This window comes from Buteo buteo, chromosome 26, assembly GCF_964188355.1.
Source record: "Buteo buteo chromosome 26, bButBut1.hap1.1, whole genome shotgun sequence".
NCBI lineage: Eukaryota > Metazoa > Chordata > Aves > Accipitriformes > Accipitridae > Buteo > Buteo buteo.
The window spans coordinates 16053111-16078414 of NC_134196.1; the positions used below are offsets into that span (position 1 = coordinate 16053111).

The 25304-nt window shown below is 39.7% G+C and overlaps 1 protein-coding gene across 1 annotated transcript in view; it reads left to right on the top strand.

The window, feature by feature from the left end:
* Positions 1-25304, top strand: part of GRIP1 (glutamate receptor interacting protein 1) — a 228559-nt gene that overhangs the window by 173677 nt on the left and 29578 nt on the right. The window contains exons 8-14 of the mRNA XM_075057889.1: positions 3419-3566; positions 5176-5345; positions 9390-9545; positions 10251-10403; positions 15556-15742; positions 16533-16678; positions 18282-18362. Coding sequence (XP_074913990.1) covers positions 3419-3566; positions 5176-5345; positions 9390-9545; positions 10251-10403; positions 15556-15742; positions 16533-16678; positions 18282-18362 — 1041 coding nt within the window. The remainder of the gene's footprint in view (positions 1-3418; positions 3567-5175; positions 5346-9389; positions 9546-10250; positions 10404-15555; positions 15743-16532; positions 16679-18281; positions 18363-25304) is intronic.

Consider the following 25304-nt stretch of genomic DNA (forward strand, 5'->3'; position numbering starts at 1 on the left):
CACAGATAGTAGCAACAGAGCTCGATATTCCTACAGGAACGGGCTCGCAGTATAGCAGCACTTCCCAGCTTGAAGTACAAGAAGGCTTCGGGAAGAAAAAAAAAGAAAAAAAAAGCATCATAGGCTAAGAAAGTTTGGTTTCCTATGGATTTAGTGTCAATATTGATTGCAAGCTATGACTGAAGCTTTTCCCATTATAGGGCATTTATAAGTACTGTTTCACATGTAGATTCTCTGCTGCCTAACACAAGCAGCTCACTTTTTTGCTTGCCCTACTGTGGGAATCCTGAAGAGGTTTTCTGTCCTCCACCACCCATCAGTTGTTGAACTGGATTTGACAAGCCGTGAGGGTAGGCAATGATTAACAGGTACATACGTTTACAAGTGTGTAAACGAATGCATATAATGTGATCGCTTAGGCTTTATTTCCTTTAGAAATCAGGATAAAAAAATAGATTTTTTTCAAATTTAAAAATCATATGTGATTACCTCTTGAGGTGAGGGAGGGTGGTGACACTGCTTATTTTATCCAAAACTTTTTATATATCATGTAGTATATTTACACATCATAAAAGTATATTCAGAATAAAAACCTTGTTGCCAGTGATTTAAGCTGTCAAATAAAAAAGGTATGCTGCTATCTAGCTGAAGAAACGTATTAGCATGCGGAAAGCAATGCTGCTTCCTCTGGGAGGTTTTAATCAAGCCTCTGGTACTGATTGAGATGCAGTGCTCAAAAGTGAGAAAAATGATTTAACAAAATCAAAAATCTGGAGCGTTTTTCACGCAAACGTTCATCAGTATATCTTATGTAATTACATAGCCAATAAATCAACATAGTGTGTAAGTGCTTCAGTCACAGTGTAAATATCTTAATGACTGAAACATCTTCACACATGAATAATTTATACCTGTATGATTCATTTTTCATACCCATGCTTTACTTCAACATGATAAACTAATCCTTCTCTGTCAGAAAATGTGTGCTTGATTATTGCCTTCTGATTTCTCTTCCTTGTGTTTATTTTCCACAGTTAGACACACTCCATTTCTTCTCTTCTGGTTCCTCTAATGTGGTTATCTTATTTATTCATCCTATCTGCCTTGGTTTGCCTTCCTTGTGCATTTCAACAGGCACCTGGGAAATAACAGTAGGGCATAAGCTTGCATTTCTCAAGTAACTCTGGAGCAGCATCTTGAAAGATTTACTCATTCTCAACAGATATTTGCATTTAGTTTCCTCTCCTTTCCTCAAGGCAATCGTTACAGAAAGAACTTGAGATAGGCCAATAACAAGTTGAGCTTTGCCATTTTCTGGATCAATGTGAGTTCAAACCTTTGTCACGGTACTGACGAACGTTGTTTGAGTCTTCTTCCCATATGCTTGTAAATGCGAGCTTGTTTGTAGCTCCAGAAACCACTGGAATATTCAAGAAGAAAATAATTGTTTCTCAGCACAGGAATGGGAGTCGGAATTCTTAAATTCTGCTCTGCTTATTTGGCTGTATGCAAGTCACTGCATGCATCCTGCCTTACTTAGACCCTTAACCTAGGCATCGAAGACAGGAGTTTCAGTGTGATAACCTCCTCCTTTTGTTACTAAAGAAGGATGGGTAGCTGCTGAGGGCAGTTCATCCAGCTTTAAAGCTATTTAGTGCCTGATGCTCCAGGCAGAAATGCTACTGGGTGGACTCTCTTCTTTTGGATCACAATTTAAAGTTTGGTTCAGATTTGTGGAACAGCTTGTTTTGGTAGTGCCTGTGGAAGTTAAGCCTTTAAAAAGTCAGTCCCAGTTGGGCACAAAAATGAGTCACTCAGATTTAATGGGCACTTTCAAAATACTCTCTCCCCTTCAAACCCTCAGGTTTCTAGCTGGAAAAAAGATAACAGAAATATAAAAGTGATTTCATGCTAGCGGGGGGGGGGGGGGGGGGGGAGTTCTATAATAATTAACTGATGCTTTACTGGTATTGTATGTTATTCCATCCAAGCACCTTTTTTCACTCCATTTCTATATCCAGTTTACCTACGTTACTCTCTAACTAGGAAAAGCACCTTAGCTGAGTGTTAGTTAATCAAGTTCTCATTCAATTTCTTGTATCACCATACAGCTTGTTAGTTTTTCTCTTCTGTGTCTTTCTCTTCTGTGTCAGAATTACATTTTTGGACTGATTTTCTAAATTTAAGACTGAATGGAATATCTTATATCTGTCTTCTCCATACTTTGAAGCCCAGCTGCAGTTCTTTTACAGCTTCATTCTCAGGGACTTCTGAGAGACGTCACAGTTGAAAGTTTTCTTAGTATTCTTACAGCAAGCTCCAGTACTCTGTGAATATGAATCTCTCCCAGTTGCCAGCAGGACATTTGGTAACTTTGCTCCAACATAAGTCTTTGTTTATTCATTTTTTCCTTATTCTGATTGTAAGCACCTCCAAAGGCTTCTGATACCATTTTCTTTTTCTCAGTCTTTTTATGTCCTTAAAGGACACCTTCACTTACTGTATCTTACTCCACTGAGATCAGTTGTTGATTGATGGGTATCGGTTAGTAGGAGTTCTCAGGCAGTCTCCAGAATGTACTTCACCCTTATCGCTGCCTGCTTTGTTTTGGCATTTAGGAAGCAGCCTGCTGTCTTTTTTCTTTATTCTGTCTAGCACTTGTCTCTCTTGGGCATAGTTCCTCACCACAGTCGTCAATCATGACTGTTGCTGCCTCCTATTTTTCTGCTTTCGTTTTTCAGTGTTGGTCATTTACTATCTGTGCCCTGTTGCAAGGCAGTACTTTATCCAGTGACAGGGTATTACAAGAATCTTCTGAACCTCCTCACATGCATTTTGCTTTAACTCCCACTATTTCTAGCTGTCACGCTTCCTGCACTTTCACCATTTTCTTCTAAATTCTCCTTTCTTTTTGTGAGGGATTTCTGGTAGACCCTTGCTTCGCCACTTTCATTTGATTATTATAGCTGTTGTCCACAGATTTCCCTTTCTTTTCTGAAAATTAATTTAGCATCCTTCTCTAACCTGTTCGTTTTGTTCAGATCATTTTCTGCTTTTTTAATTTATTCTGTTTCTTCAGCCTGCCTCTTTTAAATTCCGCGTAATTTTTAGCTTCAGTTGTTCAACAGAGTGATTTGCTAACACATCCCAGTTCCCTAACCTGGTCCATCTCTGATTCTGACACGCTCAGAAGCTTCCAGACATCCCAGATTCACAAACTTCCTCTTGCTTTTATCATTTTTTATGTTAAGAGCTGATTCTTGACACCTAAACTGATGCTATTCCAGAATTTTTTTAAGTAGCATGTTGTCTGGCTACAGAAATAGAATAGCCATGGTGATTTTACATGGGAAAATATGAAAATGGCATAAGTACCCCGTTGGTAAAATACTGATCTTTTGTTGTCTAATTTTAACAGATTCCGTAGCAACAGCGTCTGGGCCACTGCTAGTTGAAGTTGCCAAAACTCCTGGTGCTGCTCTTGGGGTTGCACTAACTACCTCGATGTGCTGCAACAAACAGGTCATTGTCATAGACAAAATCAAATCTGCGAGTATTGCAGACAGGTGAGTGTGACAGAGGGCTGACACTGCAGGTCCATATATCCATTTTATTTCTACTTCCGCTTGGTTTGGTTGTAAAGAAGGTCTTCCTCTTTTTTGACAAAATTGACTGAACCAGATGCTCTCGAGGTTGCAGATCTTAAAATTAGCACTTTGTCAGATCATTGTTCCATACTGCCAAGTTTAAGGCTTCCAGGACACCGTTTACTTTAGCTCATTCATGTAGTATTCAAGCCAGCCCCCATGTAATATGTGACTGACTGCTTGCACTATGCAACACAGGAATTCAGAGGTCTGCTCTGATGATTAAATGCAATGCTGTGGCGGAGATTAGTATTTTAAAAAATAAATAACCCACTGGAATTCTTAAAGTAAGCCCACAATATGGAACAGATGTCAAGGGAAGTAAATTTTGAGGCTTTGCAACCTTGAAGTGTTCTTTTAGAATATAGCACTCATTCTTGTGGCACAGTGAAATGGAACTCCTTATGTCTGGATTTTTTTATTGATATTTTAGAATACGACTGAGGTATTGAAAGACTGGCTTCTGTATTTCGAAGTTATTTTGCTGTAATTTTTCCACTTCATTTAAACCTTTAAATAAAACCATTTAAACCATTTAAAAAAAAAAAAGATAGATATTTTTCCCCAGTGGTCTAAACCTCTGTAACAGAGCTGTGGAATCTTTTCTGGAGTGCTTGCTCATGTGTGTGTGTGTGTGTATGTGTTTATACATATACAGTATATTTCTATATACATATCTCTATCTAAAAATTACTTGAATATTACGTTTCAGCAGCAAATTCCTCCTGCATGTCCCCAGTCACCCTACCTTGTAACTCCTCTTTGACAATGGTGCTTTTGGTAGCACCCACTTGTAGCAGTGAGTCTACAGCTCCTCTGTGGGCTTTTCCCTACAGTAGAAACTTTGAGAGTGACGGCCATTGATCCAGGGGTGTTCTCCAGTTCAATGGTGCAGGATGCTTTAATTTTCTCCCTCTGTTTTTTCCCATTTCGCAGGGGGTAACCAATTAAAGGAGCTGTCCACTTGACTGGTACGTCGGGATGCTGACTGCTGTGTTTGCATTTCTCAACTCATCCAGTAGCCAGTCTCTTGAGTGCAGCGAGATTTAGCAAATAGCCCCCTCCCCACCCCACTCCTCAAGTCACCATGCTAGCCCTGGTTTCATTATTTGTTTGACTACTGCATAATTTCATCGTCATTTACAGCTTTTGTACTAATAAATGTTTGAAATATAACTCAAAAAATGATGAACTGGGTGCTTGTGTGAGGGATATGTGACCAAGTTATTTGAGTCTCCTTAAGCTCTTCTCATTTTATTCTGCTGCCATTCACACATATTTTTATAGTCAGCTACCCCATTCCAGTTCTGTGAGTGATGTCTTGGCATATAATGTATTAACTGAATTGTTTTTAAGGTTTGTACTGATAGATATAAAGTCTGACCAGTGACAATGCCTACAAAACACAAATCTCTCTTGAAAAAAAAGAACACGTTCATAGTTGTCATGACCAGTTTGAAGGCAGTAAAACTCATTTTCTGAGCAAAAAGCATACCTGATCATACCGAGTTTTTCCCCTTTTATGTAGATGTGGTGCATTACATGTAGGAGACCATATTCTGTCCATTGACGGCACCAGCATGGAGTACTGTACGCTTGCAGAAGCAACGCAATTTTTGGCTAATGCAGCGGATAATGTCAAACTTGAGATCCTTCCTCACCACCAGACACGGCTAGCACTGAAAGGCCCGGAGCATGGTAAGAGATCTGTAACACCAAATACCCCTTTATTTTTCTGTCTTTTACTTTGCCTGCCCTTGCTGAATGGCCGAGAAAGCTATTGCAGCAGTTATGTCTGTAAGTGTTGTTTCAGCTCCCCAGCTTATGCTTCTGCAGTTTCTGAGAAGCTCTGTGTTTTCTTGGCCTTAACATACCCTCCGAGATTCCTATGGTTAGAGAGGGAAATGTTTTACAGAGAAACAGCTCTGCACACTTGTAGATGTACATAAAGACACCTGGTGACTCTACTGTTGCAGTCATAGGGGGGCAACTAGGTACTTCGGTAAATGAATCTCTAAATTGCTTCTTAAATTTAGAGGGGGGAGGAAGGACCACAGCCAACTTCTTTTCAGCATATTGACTTGATAGTCTGTTATGACCACTTCATTAATAACACTTGTTCTCCCCTAAAATATGTCAAAAAAACCCACGCATTTTCTCTATTAATGGCATTATTATTTATTGCCATCATTTTTTAAAGTACTTCTGAGATTGCTTCATGGGTTCATTGTCAGTGCTTATGAAAAAGGTTAGTTGGGAAACAGTTCCCTCGATCCCAGCCCTTTTTCACCATGACATTTATTTCATACCAACATGCTTGAAGAGAATGGCTTTCCATTTTCAAATCAAATATATCTAAAATGTCTTAGTATTTGAAGATGGGTTCTGCCTGTCTTGTCTTCTGACTAGTCCTGAGAAAGGGGCTAATTCACAGCATTCATAAATTCAGTCTAAAATACTGCATGTTGATGGACATCAAAGAAGTAACAAGGGTTATCAAATACACAGAGAATAGGTACCTGTGTTGCAGCAGGAACCAGTGGTACTATTTTCTGAGCCTGTGGTACTGTGCTTCTGCCTCCTTTAGACCAGGACAAGATTTATGAGGCCTAGAAATGTCAGTGATGGTAAATGTTCTTGGACATCTAAGATCCAGGATGTCCCTGGATAAGTGATCTTCTAGTCAGTTTGTCAGAGTGGTGAATATTGAACTAGTGGCTGAGGAAACACTAGTTTCTCCTAGACCAGGGTGAACAAAAAGTAAGCCTTGCAATACCATGTTCTTCCATTATTCAGCTGCACCTCTTTCCCCTTTCTACTTAAGCCAATTAAAGGGGTGAGGGAGCAGGGAGTGATACTGCAAAGCAGAATGAGATGAAGACCAAATTTTGCAATATATTTCCATTCTTTTCATTTATGACAGTACATTGCAAACAGATCTTTCATGTGTTTGAAGCAAAGATGTCACACAATCAGTTTCTGGCTGGTTAAAGAACCGTTGAAGAGTGTTTCTTTTGGGAAGATGAGTACCAGGTCCAAAGATTTGTGTAGATGATTGTATTACTTGAAGCAATCAGTTTCTTAACCAACATTAAAACAAATTAATGCTGTTAATGTGCTAGTCACCTTGACCCAGTGTAGATGCTTAGAAAAAGCAGTGCTCTTGCCATGCCAGAGTTAAGAACTGGCCGTTACGAAGTCCTATGAAGGGGATCTGCAAAAGCTACATAAGAGCATCTTTTGGGGAGAAATGTCCCTAAGGTAATAAAGTTGCTTTCTTAAGTAAGGCAGAATAACTAGGATGTTTACAGCCCTTCCCAGCCCCTCACCAGATGGTGCTACTCCAATATCACGACCAATTCAAGATGTAACGTGTTTTATGGAAGCAAGTACCCTCTTGGAAACAACCTTTCATCAGGTGCGGTATGGCCTAGATGCTGTAGAGTTTGAAAAGCTCCCTTTATGCATCTGGGATAAGCAGAGTCATTAGGGCTGTATCTGTTGAGCTCAGTTATTGGTCTTATGGGAACATGTTAGGAATCTAAAATGGGCAGGAAAGTCAGTATATAAAACAAATTGAAATTTTAGCCCTAAAATAAAATGCAGAGCACTATAAAAGATCAGATTTTTTTTCTTTTTTTTTTTCTTTATACTTTGCTGCTAACATTCATTTCTCTTGCTGCCCCATTAGTTTTATGTTCGCTGTACACAGCCCTGAGTTGGAATAGCTCAAATTAGCACTAAATTACTAAGGTTACACACAATAGGATTTTCTTTTACAGAACTTTTGTTGAATTGGGATTATCCTTCTACAAGCTGAGCAAACTGAATTTGTGTACCTTCCCACTTTGTAGGACATTTTTATCTCTACTCTCAGTGTGAAAATAAAACATTAAAAAAAAAATAATCAAAGACTACCAGATAATTTCCTGCTGGAAGCAGTCTTTTTAATTAAACAAGGCTCACAGCAACTTGAAAATAATGAAAATCCACCTGGCCACATTGTACTTATCAGATTTTAATTTTTACACCATAGTTAAAGTTCAGAAATCTTGCTGTCTGTGTGCGTAATCAAAGAGACGGTTTCATCTGAGAAGATATGATAAGTCTGTAAGATACATATGGCCATATCGGGCTACTGCTGCTGTTTCTGGAACTTTCCTGGCTGACGTGAGATTTTCCAAACTCTCTGAGGTCGCTGGCACCGGTGCCAGGGGGTGAGGAAACCCAAGTCCTGGTGCTGGCTTCGCACCTCACCCTCGCCTTTGGTATCTGTTTGGGGGGGGGGGATAAAAAAAGAATTATTTTGATTCAGCAGGGGTGCTCTCAGGGAGGGACGCGGGCACAGGGCACAGGGGCAGGCCTGGCAGCACCAGGGCCTCCAGAGGCCTGACCACCCCACAGGGCCGGGGGCCATGGCGGGCCCCCGTACTCGCCTTTTCCTCTCCCTTCCCTGGTGTGTGCTCCTCGCTGAGGGGCAGGCATTGCTTTGGAGTCAGAGGAGGGTTAATATGTTCCATTAGCAGATCATTACCCATGCAGTATGGAGTGAAACAGAAGGATAGTTTTTCTTCTGGCACTGCACAGTGCTTGTGGTGGTGGATACCCGTTTCCCCCTTATTTTGTCTCACAGAGTAAGATGTGAATGCAAGGTGTGGGTCCAGCCTAAACAGTCAAGATATTTGGCTACTGGTGAAGTCCAGCATGGGGTCATACCTGTCTGCAGCCGTTAGAGATATAGCAGGTAGCAGAAAGACACAGGTAATACAGCTCATGGGCCAAAGACTGTAACTTATGTTTCATAGTATGGGTGAATCCCTCAGTGGTTTTAAGACAAAAATTCAGTGACTAGTTCCCAGCTTGAAGTGTTCCTCTATGGTTCAGCAAGGACGCGGCTACGCTGAATTTAGTGATGAACAGACTGTATTTAATGAAGGGTGAACTCAATCATTTTCCTCTAATATTTGACACATCAACTGAAACCCTTCCTGTTCTCTTGGTAAATACTGGCCTTCACTTTTGGCATATCCCAGACTCCCCATATGTAGATCAAATATGGTCTCAATTTCATCCAGAAAAGGATCATTTTAAAGTTTTGAAGATCAAGTTTAAAAAAAACATTAAATTGCACATCCAACTAATCAATAAGAACTCTTTTCCTTATTAAGCAGGCTTCAGGATAGAGTTTTTCTGCTGCTGGCCTAGGGAGATCATTTACTGCACAGAATAGCGTAATCCCAACAATAGATGGTGGCAAAATTAAAATGTCAATGCAGTAAATTGAAATGACTGGCAAGTAAACATCTCCATTCTAGGTAGTGCTATGTATAGTATTTGGTTGGTCTTTTTAATGTAGATGAATGCAAGCAGAGACTTAGTAACGATCAGTTACTGGTCATACCTAATACCTTAGTATTTTCTAAGGAAGTTTGCAACCTTAGCTCCTAAATCCAGAATGAGAATAGAAATTGATTCAGTACTAATCTTTTTAAAAACAAATACAAGAAAACAAAAAAAAAATCAGAAGCATTTATTCTGGGGAAAAAATACTATTTCTGTTCTTCAAGTTAGCACCCCCAGTAAGAAGACAAGACCAGGTTATTTATTGTTTCATTTTATTTTATTTTCAATTTATTTTCATTTTTTGACTTCTTTTTTTGTTTGTTTATACAATTCAGTTACTTCTCCCTCTTCTCTGGTCCTTTTGTTTTCTAATTTTCCATCATCCCTTCATGCGGGCAGTGAAGGTTCAAAGAAGCAACAGGCAACTTACCTGGGACTCGTGTGCCAACAGCCACAGCAGCCTCCTCACCTACCACCATTATAACACCTACCACCCTGACCATTGCAGGATGCCAGCCTTGAAAATCCAGAAAGCGTCTCCTCAAAAAAGCCTTCGTAATGTTTCACTCTTTTTCCTGCTGACATATTCTCTCCTTCTCTTTCTTCTTCTTCCTCCTCCTCCCTCCCCTCTTCTTTCACTCATACTTTTCCCATTTCAGGCACTAAAACCTTTTCAGTTTTATGGATGCTACACTTTTTCATAGCCATACCAAGGTTATTTCTGACATTTTACACCTTTCCTTTCTGTAACAAGGCAACCTTTGTAGACAGGAAAAGGCTTGAAATTTCTGAATGAATCAGCTCTTCTGCTGTATGAGTAAACCATTAGATTTGAGTAGTGTATATAAAGCATCATTTTTGAATGCAAAGCATTGCTTACAAATCTTTTGTCAGAAATTACCTGCTACAAAAAGGCATTTCTAAGATCAGTGTATCTAGACATATTGATCTGCATTGGTTCATGGATATGTGTTGAAAAATTTAATTTAACATGCTTCGCCTAAAATAAGTTGTATACTATGAATGTACTTTTTCTATCTACAGTATCTTTGTTAGCTTCCAGCAGGTATTTTCATGAAATGCTGGCTATACTTCTACCTAGGGTCACCTGTGTGGTTTAATGTCTTTGTTATTGGAAATGCACAAACCATTCCTGTGCATCATACACATTGTTTGATTCATTGATGAGTTACAGGCATGTGCCGCACTCTTCCGTGAAGACTGAGTGCTGTATGCCAAGTGTTTGATTTCTTACAGCAGCTTTGGTGTCTTCATCCTTCTCTCCTACCTCCATGAGTGCATACAGCCTGAGTTCCCTGAACATGGGGACCTTACCTCGCAGCCTCTACTCCACCAGCCCGCGTGGGACAATGATGAGGCGGAGGATGAAAAAGAAGGACTTCAAAAGCTCCTGTAGGTGGTAACAGCATTTGCTCAAAATGTGCAGTGAATGGGTGGAGGAGGGGGAAGATACAGAAAAAAGGTACAAAGTACCTTATTTAATATATATATATTAGGCAGAAGAGAGAACAGTTGGAGTTTCTGTTAGATGTAGGGAAACATCAGCATAAAAATATTTGTCCAATGCTGAAATGAGATGAGTAGAGGCCATGCAGCTTAACTATCCCATCTGCAATACAGAAAGCAATGTTTTCTTCAGACAATTCTGGAAGAGTTTGTCATACTGTTACTGAAGTGATTTTCAGATTTCTTTTTCAACTGTTCCCGTTTCCATCAGGAAATAGAATTCATAGCTGAATAGTCAAAACCAGACTGCTGGTAAGCTCAACCAACTGATCACATTACGGAAGAAGAGCTTGCCACAGTACCCTCTAGGTAGTTTTAATCTTTACATCTACACCATAACCTGTACAGCTGGTTTTGTGAGGAAGAGCAACAAATAACAGTGAAGTCTAAACAGCCTTGTTTCTGACCACTCTCTGGGATTCAAAGCATGGATTTCCCATGAGTTAGTAGTTTCCCAAGCCAGAGTCGATATATTTCAGGCCGTTCTACTTTGCATATTGCTAAGTATTCACTGGGCCGGAGAGAGTATGGCTGTATACAGACTCCATGTAAGTGCCGCTTCTCCTTTTGGCTTGTCCATCTTTGTGTGATCCTCAGCAGCTCAGTTCCTCCAGAGCAGGGAAGTGAGAACTGCTCTGTAAATCATCTGCTCCGGCTAATAATGCTCACAGGCCCGCTCTGGAAAAACTGAGCTGCTGCGCATTACAGCATTGCTGCCCTGTATTAAAGATTTCCCATGGCCGTAACAAAATCAGAGCAAACCAGCAGCCTCCAGCTAAGGCCAGTCACTATGGAGTTATGAGGAAATGATTGAGAGAGGAACTGAGGTTTTGCTTTCTTGCAGTTTTTTTGTTGTTTGCTTGTTCTTAGTTCTTTCATAAAGCAAATATTTTTACATAATGTTTGCCTGTAAGTGCATTTTTTATTTTTAATGTGATCAGCCATTTTTCACAACTCATCTGTTGACATGTTACCTTCTAATGCATTCTTTTGGGTCATGGGGAGATAGTGTGTTCATCCGTGCTATGGTATCAGTAGGGGTCCAGCTCTTACGTGTCCTCACATGCACATGAGAAACAATAGTAATGTTACACTAATAGTAATTGTTTTAAATAGTCAAATAATGCTGGATGCAAAAAATGGTTTTTCGATTGTGCTATATTATAGCTTTTCCATCCAGCAAAGGACTGTTAATCCTGAAAGCTAATCCTATTATGGATCTTGGAGACAGCTGTTACTTGTGTTGTTATATTTTGCAGATATTTTTCCTCCCAGAAAGCCTTGCCCTGCAATTTGCTATCCTGCAAAGGCTCAAAACAAGGCCAGTGACATGAGATTTAAGTGGGACAGTCAAAGCACTGCAGCCCACCTGAAAGATTCCTCAAGTCAGAAGGCCCTGGGGATGACAGGCTGCTGTGATTAAACAAATCTCTGACTAGGAGGAATTAGGATGAGGCTTTATTGTGGGGTAGTTTATTATGCATTTGCATTGTGAGGTCTGGATGTAGAGCATTACAAAATATGTGGCACTGGCCCCAGCACTGAGTCTGCGCCTCACCGCGAGCAGTGACTGCATCAGCAACCCTGCATTAGAGCTGGCTTTGGAGGAATTGGCTGGCCAGCCGGCTTGCTTGCCCTTTCCGTGAGCTTGCTTTTCAGCCCGTGCAGAGTTCCTTACTCCTGTTGCTAGACTTATACCCATACTTGTGACTGCAGTAACAGCCAACTTAAGAGACCCGCACTGGACTGAATGTGCTACAAGTGACCATGGTAGAGAATGACTGGTCCTGTACCCTTCTACCGTCCATCAACAGGACTTGGAAAACCTTGCCTCTCTCCCATTGTGGGAGACTCATGAGAACCAGGTAGCATCGACTGCTGTCCTTTTCACAGAAAAGGAATAGCACACTCTCTTAATTTTAGTGGGATTTTTTTTTTTCTTTAATCCAGTTGGATCATTTGTGGGTTTTATTAATGTAACTTTTAATAAATCTCTTAGGATGTCATTTGGGAAGAAAAAGATGTACTGGTGAAGGGTGCTATAAAGTTTACATTGCCAATTATTTAGGAAAATGTGCATAACAATGTGATCGTGCTAAAATTCATGATCGTGAAGTGCAATGGTACAGGGGGTTACAAGACTTTCATGGCCATGATTTTACAATCATTGCATTAGTTACACAAATCTTTCCAAACATGTGGCTGTAAAAATTGAAGGTATGCCCTGCTGTCACGTGCTTTATGTATGCCACTTGGTTTCAATTTTTATTCTTCCTCCACTTTTTTTGGTTTTAAAGTATGGTATTCATTGTGGAAACACTTAGATTATTATTTGGTTAAAGTTTAAATCCTGATGTATTAGGTAATAGGTCCATGTTAATACTTGAAAGTGAGATACAATTTTATATCAACTTATATGATAGTTACTAGGGCTGCATATCTGGTAGAAATTAGAGAGGGTCTTAGATGTGCATGGGTGCTGTTTTCTTAGCACATCCAAGTTAGCTGTTACCAGGAGGAATAGTGAATGTTTTGCAGTTTCTCAAGCGTCAGAGCAGGAGACTGCAGGCGTAATAATCCATATACGTACCTTTAAATACATCTTGCTCTGCTTCTCATATGGCTCCAGAAATAAAAGTAACAAGTACATAATGTTCAAACTCAAGATTATTATTTACATAACTGCAGAGCATATAGTAAACCAGCCCTCAGGAGTGTTGCTAAGAGTTGGATGAAAACTATACAATTATGCAAAAATGTACCCCTAGCAGTAGCAACCAAGGTTCACTCAAACTACGTATACATCCATACCCCCTTGTTAAATCAATAAGGCTGCTTCCTGGCCTGTAAAACTTCTAATCCATCAAGCAGCAAAAAAAAATTGGGAGTGCTTCTTGCTGCAATTGCTGTTGAGTTACAAACCCCAACATACTCTAAGTCATGGGTTTGGGTACCTGTGGCACTTTATAGAGGCTTTAACAGGTAGCTATTGTTACATGATTTGGAAAGGGTATTTTCATCTCTGCTTTTTTTGTTCCTGTTTTGTTTTCTTTGGGAGTGGGAGGAGTTCCTAATTGTCACTTCTAAGTGTCCACATCATCAAGATATTTATCAGGGTGAGTTTTAAATCCCACAAATAGTAACTTAATTTCCCAATGTGAATTAAAACCTTAGCTGTCCTAAAAGTTGAAATAAATGTTATGAGACCTTTAGGTTCCTGGTAGGGCATTAGAAAAAGAGTAAGAAAGTTACAAAGTCAGCAAGATGCCTGCTGCACAGGGGGAATGGACACATAAGTGATGGGAAACAAAGACGCAGCTAACAAGTAACTGTTGTGTGACCTTAAAGAAAAGGAAAATTGAACTTTTCTGAGCTTGGATGCCCTAAATTTAGACATTTCTAGAGGGAGCGTTAGGGGATCTGGTATTATATTAACTCTGAATTTATCTGGTTTAGTCATATTTTAGCCTTTGCAGCGCTGAGGGCTGGAGAAACCTATTTCTCACATGCAGTAAATCCTAAAGCTCGTGGCCATTTCTAAGAACAGATTACTGGTATTTGCATTTGGGTATGAGCATGTCTTACTGAGTGCAGATAAAAGAAACAGTAAGAAGGAAGCTATTGAGTAACTGAAATAATACACAATTCTCTTAAAGGAAAATTAAAACAAGATATGAGTGAGAATTCACAGTAATTTAGAAAAGACAGTTTCAGAGTTGAAAGGAGCTTTGCTGGGTGAAAACAGAAACTCATGCTGGTTTTGGCAAGTTTAAGTTTTGCAACAGAACTGTCATTGGCAACTGTGCCACATTAATCAGATTTTATACTAACTATTTCAGAGCAAAAGTCTAGTGGTTGTAGCTCCGAAGTGTGGGAAATACTTATGCAACCTCTGACATGTTTGTACAGCTGTGCTAATATTATCTATAATGTAAAAACAAGAACTAATTTTTTCCCAACTCTAAGGGAAAAAAAAAATCCACAGTTAAACAGCCCTCAGATAAACCATGAACTTTTATCTAATTCTTAGTAGCTACTGCAGGCAGAAATGGGTCTTGAAGGAAATTAGAGGTGGAGAGGTAACAGCATAGATTTATAACATGAAAACATTCAGACTCCGCAGCACTGGAGGATTATCGTTACTGGTCTGAATGGGAATTGAAAAACTCTAGCTTTCTTCGTATGACATAATGAAAGGCAGTAGTTTGTCACTGGGGGAATTCAAACAATGATACGATAGACATTTGGGCAGAGATCAAAGAATCAAAGGTGCAGTCTCCTCCTTTCATAGGTAATTGCATTGGATCTCAATGTTGTTTTTACCTTGATTTGTTCTGTAATGCAGCCTATCTAGAACAAGAGTGACAACAGAGAGAGGAAGTAAATCAGGAGTACAGAAGTAGCTGCCTGTGTTTCTCACAGAAGGGTCCCCCAGTTCCTTTGAGAGACCCCAAAGAACTTTTTTCTCACAGTCTCTTGAGATATACTGGTTGCTAAAACAGAGGGGTTTGTTCAACTTACACTACCCAGTTAGCCTGACAAATGGCTGACGTGTAGTAAACATGTACAAGAGGAAGACATCCTTACTTCTTGCAAGCAAGCCTGGCCATGTGCTTTGTTGCTGACAGCAATGCATTGCTGTGAGATGTTCAAAAGAGCTCGTGGGAATCAGCCTGTATAACAGCTGGGCTTGCGCCTCCAATTCCCTTGGCTCCTGTGAAAATTCTGCTCATCCATGCCTCAAATCTAAAGCAAACAGCATTCAAGGATGTTCTGAGATTTTTGGGGTGGGGGTGTCAAACACATTTATTTTACTCAGTACAAGAACTATCTTTTTGCATTCTAACATACAACCAGATGTTTTCTATTCTCTTATATGTCATAACTGTTTATACATAATTTATAAACTCTAGCCTAAATTGACTTTAAAAGAGATGTTTTGTTGACTAGGTTTATTGTACAGATTAATTGTCTCAAAGAGTAATGAAATTTCTGCTGTGTGTGAATGTCTTTCCTCCTGGTCTGCTCTGTTTTATAGTGTCCTTAGCCTCTAGCACTGTTGGTTTGGCTGGGCAGGTCGTCCACACAGAAACCACAGAAGTAGTGCTGACAGCTGACCCCATAGTAGGGTTTGGGATACAGCTCCAGGGTAGCGTGTTTGCTACTGAGACCTTGTCTTCTCCACCTCTCATTTCCTATATTGAGTCTGACAGTCCGGCGGAAAGGTGAGGTTCTTTCAGTTGACTGCTAAGTGCGTTTTGGTGAGCATTCCTTGGGGTACTTCGGGCTTGTTGCTTTTGATTTGTGATAAATTGCAGGGCCTTGCTCAATGGAAGTGTGGCAAGTAAAAAACTGTCTGTTCTGACAACATTTCATATGCTTGATCAGCTATAAGAAGAATGACAAGCACCAGTGTTTTTATCATCCAGAGTCCTCCAGCTGGAGACTGGTAGCTATATTCATGCAAAAGGAAAAAAAAAAAAAAAAAATCAGAAATATTGCTGAAGTCAAAATAGTGATAATTCAGGGTGCCATGGGGCATATCCAGCTCTGTTCAGTTTTGGCACAGAACCAAATCTTAAGGAATACCAGAGTTTTGACTTACTTATGATTTCATTGCAGCATTTCAATTGCATTTTTATGCTTATGTATGTCTTCAAGCATGGCATGAGGACAGTAGTAGTTGCACAGGCAAGTACTAGCTGCCACTGAAGAGCTACACCACCTGTAGCCCAGGGTCGGAGGCAGAGGTGATGTCCATGGGTGAGATGGAGTCATGAAGGCTGTGCCCCTCTTCTTGGGTCCCAGCACCTAGAGAGCACGACCCGTGCTGGGAGTGCTTGATAGTGTCTCGGTGCAAAGGGGCAGCAGCAGTTTCTGTCCCCCTCTGTGCCTGGGTAGACTGTTGAGCTGCTGTGCCACACTTCTCCTTCAAGGTTAGGCTGATTGTGTTTGATATTGCTGGTTCTGGTAACGTGCACATCTGATGGTTGTTTTGTATCATTGTGTACCAAGGTGTGGGGTGCTGCAAATAGGAGACAGAATAGTGTCAATAAACGGTGTCCCGACGGAAGACAGCACATTTGATGAGGCCAATCAACTGCTCAGAGACTCCTCTATCACCAACAAGGTCACTTTGGAAATAGAATTTGATGTTGCAGGTATGAATGTACTGTTATTCTGTCTTGCAAGAAAGCGAAGGAATAAATCCCAAGCACATTGCAAGTGGGTCCAAGGTGGAGACTTCCTTCTCACATATGCACTATTCAGTTTTCAAGTGACCTGTTTGAAACATGTGTCTCCTTGTACAGCTTTCCCATTTCACGTAGCCCTGCAGCATACTTTAGAACACAAATAGAAATGACAATTGCTGTAGTAAAATCTGGTGACAGTCCCTTCTCTGAGTTATTTCCAGACATTTTTCTGCCCTGAGATAGAAATATTCTGCTGAGCAGAGACAAATCCTCTACAGGCCAGCTAATGAAATGTTTTACTAGGCAGAAAAGTATTATAAAAGGATGGATAAGCAGAAAACTCTGAAAAGTTTCACTTACAGTATCTCAAACCAACAATCTAGATAAAATAATCGAAATGGAATTAATAAAAGCTAGAAAAATCATTGTTAATGATGTTGGTGAGTCTTCATTATTACTAATGGCTTTCCTTTATTCTGTGTGGTGTTTAAGCATACAGAATATACCTATAAAATCACAAATTGTGTGAATCGAAGTATGCATTATGTGCACTGTCCCACTATGTAAATAGTAAAAACTTTTAAGACTTCTGTGTTCAGCTGACAGTATCTCCTTTGAAGTCATGACAATGTTGGATGTGCTGTGTTTTGCATAGTGTGATTATTGTTAATGGTGTTATAAATTGTGATCTCAAAAGCAGCTAAAGATTCCTAGAGTAATTCTGTATAATCTTTTAGTATGCACACATCTAGTATAATGTTAAAAAAAAGTGCCAAATACAGTATGTACATTCAGATGCGTAGGAAATGATATATTAAAAAATAAGAAAACCAAATAATGAGAAAGTCATTTAAATACACCTGGAGTCACATGCATTTCAGTCCCCGGACTTGTTTGTGCTCCTCCCATTTGTCCCATGACAGCAGACTCATGCTTATGGTTAGACTACTCTGCCACGTGTATGTTTATATGTTTCCATAGCTGTAATTTCAGTCCCTCCTTTTCAGGCCAAGGCCCAAACTTTTGCTAGCAGTGATGCCAAAAGTCAGGATTCAAATACGGTGCTGTGTGTTCAAGTGGGTTTTGCCTCAGTAAGCGCCAGGCACTTCTCCATTGGTGATGTTTTGATTCCTTTTCTTCCCAGTAGATGTAATATCCATGGCAGTTACTTTAGCGGACAGTTAAAAATGTGTTAGACCTACAGCAGCAAAGGCCTGAAATCCTTAAGACTTGGATCTCCTGTCTTTTTAATTAAAAGTTATCTGCCAGCACTAAAATTTTCACGTGTGCTCACAAAACTTGCGTATAAGCTAAAAACCTGCAGTCTCAGCTGCTGGCCCATGCTATCTCCATAAATTCAGTTAAACCTTAAAAAAAATTGAGTTACCGTGAAATTACCAATAGAGGTGTAAATCATACTTCGTATGCCCTGCTTCCTTCAGTTCAGCACCTGTGTTTCATCCATGGCTTCTGACACTGATGTGATTTCATCAACTTACACGTATAGTTCCATGCGCTTGGAATTGCTGTGCCTTATAAATGATCTAACATTTTAAATATTTTTTTATAGAATCAGTTATACCAAGCAGTGGAACATTTCATGTAAAACTACCAAAGAAGCATAATGTGGAACTTGGCATCACCATAAGTTGTAAGTGAAAGTGCTTATTTTTAAGACCACATTTATGGGATAATCTGCAGATAGTAGGTCCTGTAGCGATATACTCATGTTTGGTTTGGTATAAACTTCTTTCTTCTTTTTCTAGAAAGGGATGATTAGCAGTGCTCTGTCTCTGATGAAATACCATTCTGTAACAGATTTATACTCCCCTTCCAGTAGTTAAAGAAGCCAGAAGTTTGCCAGGCCTAAAGCCTGACCTATTCCTTCATGTGTAGCACATACTTAACTTGCATTAAAATTATTTTTTAAAAAAAAGAAAAAAGAAGTCAATAGAATTAGGCCCGTGCAAAAGTATTTCCATAGTTGGGAAGTTTAAAGCAAAGTCTGTCATGGTCTCTCACAGGCTTTTGAACAGAATCCCAATGAACTCAAGGGTTCTCACAGGCATGAGAATCCACATACATGGGGTTATTTTCTGCTTCAGAACCCAGAGTCTGAAAATACATCCTCAATCTGTAAAACTAGTGGGCAGTCCTAAATGTGCAGGTCATGTAGCAAAATCCCGTTTTGCTCGGGATTTCGGAGATTGCTAAAGAAGATAACAAGCGTCTGCATTAGTCTGGTTCTCAAAAAGTATTTGTTACTGTTGTTTGAAATCAAAGTGTTTCTATACTTATTTATTTGGGGAGCAGACAGTAAATGCTGTGTTAGGACTGAATTTGGACCAGGTAAACTCCAGCATACCAAGTTCAGCCTTTGATGGAAGGAAGAACAGTCCATATAAAAGTTAATGAGCTTGTGTTTAATGTACTTAACGACAGTGCAGAATCTGCTCTCGTTGGAATTAACATTCCTTTATGGTTGTGGCCTTTCTTAGACTATTAGTCTTTCTTTGGAATTAGTCATGTGTCTTGGGGAAAGACTGTACTTTGACTTACATTCTCAAAGCTTTTACCAGCACAATGGAATAAGGTTAATCAAAAGTACAGCAGGAAACTCAGTGCTAAGAATTACATCTGAGGAATAAATAGGAGACACTGCAGGCCTGTTTGCTTGCGTTGCACACTTGAACGAGTAATTGTTGGACTCTCTAAGATGTGATGTGATGCTTGAAGCAAAATCATAGGTCTCCTTGTATTTGTGCAAATGAAGATGTTGAGAAATGAAAAAACCTGGAGAGAGGCTGTTCTATTTAAATGTTATTCTTGGGATTGGTAATGGTTTGCAGGATTACTGTAAAAATACGGTCTTCCTAGTAATTTGACTTGTGCTGCATTTTGGAATTCAGACATATTGTACTTTTTTTCTGTCTGTGGGAGTAAACTTTGAAAGGAAAGCTAATGTTCTTGAGATCTAGTATTTAGCACTCCTCTTCCAAACTTTGCATACCTTCCTGACTTCGAACTTAATTCCAAAAGTTAGTGCTTTATAAAATTAGTGCTTTTTATAATCAGAGCAATGCCTGGTTGGTCTTAACTCTGCTCTTCTGAGTATACTGCAGTATCTTTAATATTTAAATTAAATTATCTGTTAATAATAATCCCACTTATTAATAGTATTTAATGTATATCAAATGTGTCTAGGATTAATTATTTACTTGATTTTAAAGGTTTTATACTAATAACTGAAAATCTGTAAATTTGCTTGGTAGAAGTGTTGAATTGCTGCATTTCGTGCTTGCTTTTCAGTGCTTTGCTCTGTTCTACCTAATTAACTCCTAAATGAGAGTGTGATGTGAAGAATGTAAGCGTTTTATATTCATTTTGTCAAATTTTTGTCAGGGCACTTTAGCACATTAGCAGGCCATTTATTACTGATCTTGTCAGAAAGCTGTATGATTTCTTTTAAAAAATGAATACTAAGGGAAACTTGGTGGAGGTGGTGTGACCAGGCTTAAACAGGGGTGACAGAGGAGATCAAGTTTATTCAGTTTTGGGCTTGATCTGTTTAAGTGTTAGAGACCTGTTTCATCCTCTCTCTTCTCAAGGTGGTGGAGTTAATGGTGAGTGAGAAGTTCTGTCTCTATAAAAACATTACAGAAAAATGTCTGTCTTGCTTTCCATATCCCCAGTTTAGTTTGGGATTTGGATGAGAAAGTCAGGAAATTACCTGACCTGACAGACAAGACAGACATTTTTTGTCAGAAGGGAAATGTAAGCCTCACCTCGGGTTGGCACCTGAACATATGCCTATTTTTAAGTCCAAGAGTTCTTTTAAGTCAGTTGTTAGGAGGCAGACCTCCTGGAAAACAAATTTATTTTTCTTTCTTTGTGTTGTTTTCCTTGGTAATAAACACCAAGCGTGCCTGCATGGAGTTATGGCCAGGTACCTGAAGGCATATCTGAGGTGACACACAACACTAAAGACAGTTAAGCTGATTCATGGTCTTTGAATAACATGACATGTAATAGGGGAAGAGGCTAAGCTTCCCTTAGTTTCAGATTTGTTAATGCAAGGAAAAAAGCAAAACAAAAAAAACCTTCAAAATCCCCTTAGATAGCAGAAACCCCTAGAAAGTAATAGAGAAGAAAGTTTCATGAGCATCATTGTTAATGTTAATCCAGAGCACTGAGGTTCGGATGGTGCATGTCGGTTACCTCTCAGTATACTGGCCTTGCCTGTTGCTGCCTTCGCACACGTGCTGGACTTCCATCATCCCATCATCCTTCCCTTATCTCTGCAGTATCTGTCTAATCTTCCTATTAATAGCTACTTACACTCAATAAAGAGCCTATTTCATAGTTTGCAAATATAAGTGACTATATATAATTTTGTGGTTCAGGTACCATCATTTTCACACCCAGTTACCTGGTTGGAGCAATTAGAATGTCTCAGTTCTTAAAATTACATCATCCAAATAAAGCATGACACAGCAGTATCCATGTGTGTGTGATTATGCTTTTATAACAGAAACATTCCCTAGAAGAAGGATGGCTTTCAAGTACATCTAGTAGTGTTGAAATCTGTTTGAATTTATTTGCCAGTGACATTGATTTTAGACCATGTAATGGAATATAGTTGTTTGGGGGGGGGGGGGGGTTAAGATAAATTTTTGTGCCACTGGCTACTTTATCATAGAGTAATATTTTTTAAATAGATTGAATCATGTCCGAGAAAATTACTTACTAGTACAGTCTGGTAATTGTAGTTAACAGGTCTTTTTTTTCTCCTTTTCTTTCCTTCTTAAGTAAGGTTCTGATATCCTTACTGGTAATGAACTGCAGCACCTTGCTTCATAAATAATCTCTCTGAAGCTAATGGGACTACTCAAGGAATAAGAAGCTGCAAAACTGGTAAGAATATCAGAATCTCACCCAAACTATCATCAGTTTTTCTAAGTCATTTTGACTGGAAGCTATACTATAGCCTGCTTTATTGCTTTTGTATTTCATCAGAAACAAGCTTTGTAAATATCTACAGATATTTAGCATTGACTACGAGAATTTACTTTCTAAAGCATGTTTCTGTGTATTTTGGGATTTCATCTAGCAAACTCAACTTCATTTTGCAATGTTCCAAGTAATTATTTTCAAGACAAGGCCTGAAGAATCAGCAGGTTTCTCAGCTGCTCCACGTGAAACAATACTTAGGAAACGAAAGAGCCACATCAGTCTAATTTTAAAAAGCTCTTTCATCTATTTAATAGTCACATAATTTTTAAAAAGTCTAGGAGCTGTTAACTATCATTGTGGATAAGTGAACCGGCTTTGTATAAAAGATATTTTTCCATCCCGTGAGCATTTTCCTCTGCTTGTTCAGTTTGTTCAGAGTTTGATCAAACTCCAAAACTTGAAGCCAGGCTGAGCCTAGTAAGCGTGTTTGGGCTGGACGGTAGGTAAGAAGTCCACCCCAAAATCCGCATAAGTCACATTGGGTTTTTTTCTTGGGATTAGCAGTGAAATAAGACAGGAGGGTTGTCTGAGGGTTTTTTAAAACTAATAAAACAGCTGATCTACAAAACTGACAACACTTCACTGAACTTGCTTTCAAATGGCAGGGGATAGGCAGGGGAAGTGTATCTTTACTAGTAGAAGTAGGGTAGAGGCCTGGGACGGAGACCTAGGATCATAAAGTAATTTAAAGAGAGAGAACAAACAACTTGCTAAAGATTAACCTTCCAGCTGCAACACTAAATTTAGTATCTGTACAACTTTATGCACTCTTCAGTCCACTTGTACTTCATTATACAGACTGTGTAAGGTCTCTACAAAAGTTCAGCATTAGATAGACTAGCAGCTGGACCGGGGAGGAGGAGAGATGAGATCTTTGGTGGACAAGCAGAATAGGACAAGGAGAGAAAATGAGCGCAGAGCCATAACAGGGAGACAGCGAGGGCTGGGGCTGAGGTGTGATCAGGGGTTGGGGAAGCTGGAACTTGAACAAGAAGGCTGGACATGGGTGAGTGGTAAGATGCTCTGGTTTTAATTGCTTCTTAAAAACAAAAATAATTCTGAAATGCAACATGAAAATGGAGACTTAAAGCTGTACAGTGTCACTTCAAACTTGCATTAATTCATGAGGATATCTTTTTTAATTAAGTGGTCAAATACTCATTTCTCACTGGCATTCTTGCTTCTCTGCTCTCTGGGGAGAGATGAAACAGTGGTGTGTATCAAAGGGGATGGAGGCTGCATAATGAATGAGGTGGAGGATTGCAGAAAGAAAAAGGAGGTGATCTCATGGTCAAGATGGTTTAATGCTACCCTGGAGAAATAAGGGGTTTTTTTAAATTTTCTCTGCAGTAGAGTTGTGCTGAGATGAGTCATTTCATGGGGTGGGGAGGGGGGAGAGATATTTTCCACAGGTGGCTGCTTGATTTTCTGTGGAAACCATTGAGATCCTGGGGTCACACTTGCAGAAATGCTGACCATCTGCAGCTGTTGCTGAAAATGCCAGTAGCTGTGCTGTGGACATAGAAGCTGTTATATACTACAAACTATTGTGAGAAATAAAGGCATGGGTATCTCAAATTGCTCAGTGAAAATTGTCATACTTTGACCTAAATGTTCCTATGTTTCCTTTCCCCATCTGTAAAATCAGGATAATAGTACTCAATCTTCTTGCTGGGGACAGCATCTGTTCGCTAGTGTTTGGGAGGCAATCTTAGGCTGTGGTGATGTGCGGTACAAAAGTTCAGGAGGAAATTAATGATTTTATCTCTGCAACACAACTTGAATAGTTTGTAGTAAGTATGTCATGAGCACTGAGCAAGAGTAAAACAAAGTGTGGTGTAACTGCTTATTAAGGGCTTGTCAGCATGGGGGGATTCATTTCACACAGAGCTGTGTTTGCTGCCTGCAAAAAGGCTTTCATCCACCACACACAATTAATAGACCAGGATAACTGACAAAATACCGCTGGTTCACACTTACTCAGTTTGAAACTGTAATAACTTTGTGGACAATATCATACCCTTTGCATCCACATGTACTCTGTAGCTTTGCACTTTGGGCTGTGCTTTGTCCCCTGTTTTGGTTCCTCCTCTCTCCTTTTTGGAACAATAATGGGCTGTTTTCTTTAGTACTGGTAATTTTTATAAAGCAGGTTCCTAAAAACTATCGCAGTACTCAAATCTCAAACTGCAGACATTGTACAGTGGGTGGCATATTACCTCAGAGATTTATAAGGCAAACCAGAGGGTAAAAACATAGAATTTAAAAAAAAAAGTGTTCGCCAAAGTGTTACTTTACAATTTTATAAGATACAAATTGGTGAAACAAACCCAAAGAATTCAAGTAAATCATGGAACTATCATAAAGATATAGCTGCCCGATAGTGTGAAGGTATGAGAAGCTACGAAAATTACGTGTCTTGCAAAAACTTAATTGCTGTTCTCTAAATTGTAACATAGGCATTTCCTGAAAGCGTGCTGTTTTAGGCACGTTTCTAAAAATTCTTGAAAGTCCTTGTACATCTGTCTTCTGGACTTTCAAGACACTGCATTTGAAATATGGCTATTTAGCAGTTCTTAAACAGTTCCTTTGGACGTTCAAAGGCTTTCTCATCCAGGGCAACCAAGGTTAACAAGATCTGTTAGAATATTGTGTTGGAAATGTCATTATTAATATACCTTGTGGTTGCTGTAGCTGAAGATCTGTCATTTTCCATTAAAGAGAAGAATCATGAGCTGCTAAAGTAACTGACATCAGGATTTTGTAGGTGATCCTCCAGTATGGGTAGCTTTTTGGGTGATTGTCGGTTAGGCGTTGGAGCCTAATGGAAAAATACTTTCTGTGAATGAGTGCAGAGGCCTCAGTACGCAGAGCAGAAATGGCTTGGGGCCATTGAAGAGCCCTACACGTGCAAAAACCGTTAGTGCTTTCAGGAGAACCAAGAGCCTTATACCACGTGGCAATGTTTTAATATTAGCACGCACTTTGTTAACAGCAGTCCCGAAAGTCAGCCTGCGCTCACCATGTGGACCACCTCGTGGCCAGAGCAGCCAGAGGTGGTGTGCTTCCTCCCGGCAGAGAGCAGGCGCCGCACCATTGTCTAGAACTGTATCCTTCGTCACCCTCAAGTTCTGCGCCCACTGCTTACCGTATCAGACCTTCAGCGCAGTCCTCTGTCAGCAAATGGATGAACCCTCCAAAACAATGCATTCAGTGAGGCTGCTCCAAGAAACAGTCCTCCAGAGGTAGTCAGTAGTCATCGTCGTCGTCTTCCTCTGGGGTAGTTAACTGCTTCCTATGCAACCAAAAGTCAAGCAAAATTGCTAAGCAAATTTCCTGGCCAAGGGAAATTTGTCAGATACTTTCGCACAAGTCAGTAGAGAATTGCAATGACTGGCACTGTAGAGTGGAGCATCTTTTAACCATGATGGACAGATAGAAAATTGAAAGTTATGTCAGATACCTCCAAGAAGTGGAGAGGACTGGTGGTGGTTCTACTAATTTGACCATTGCTAGAATTGCAGGGCTTCTAGTAGGTATTGCTCAGTACAAAGTGGGGAAAAGTCCACAATGCTTAAGG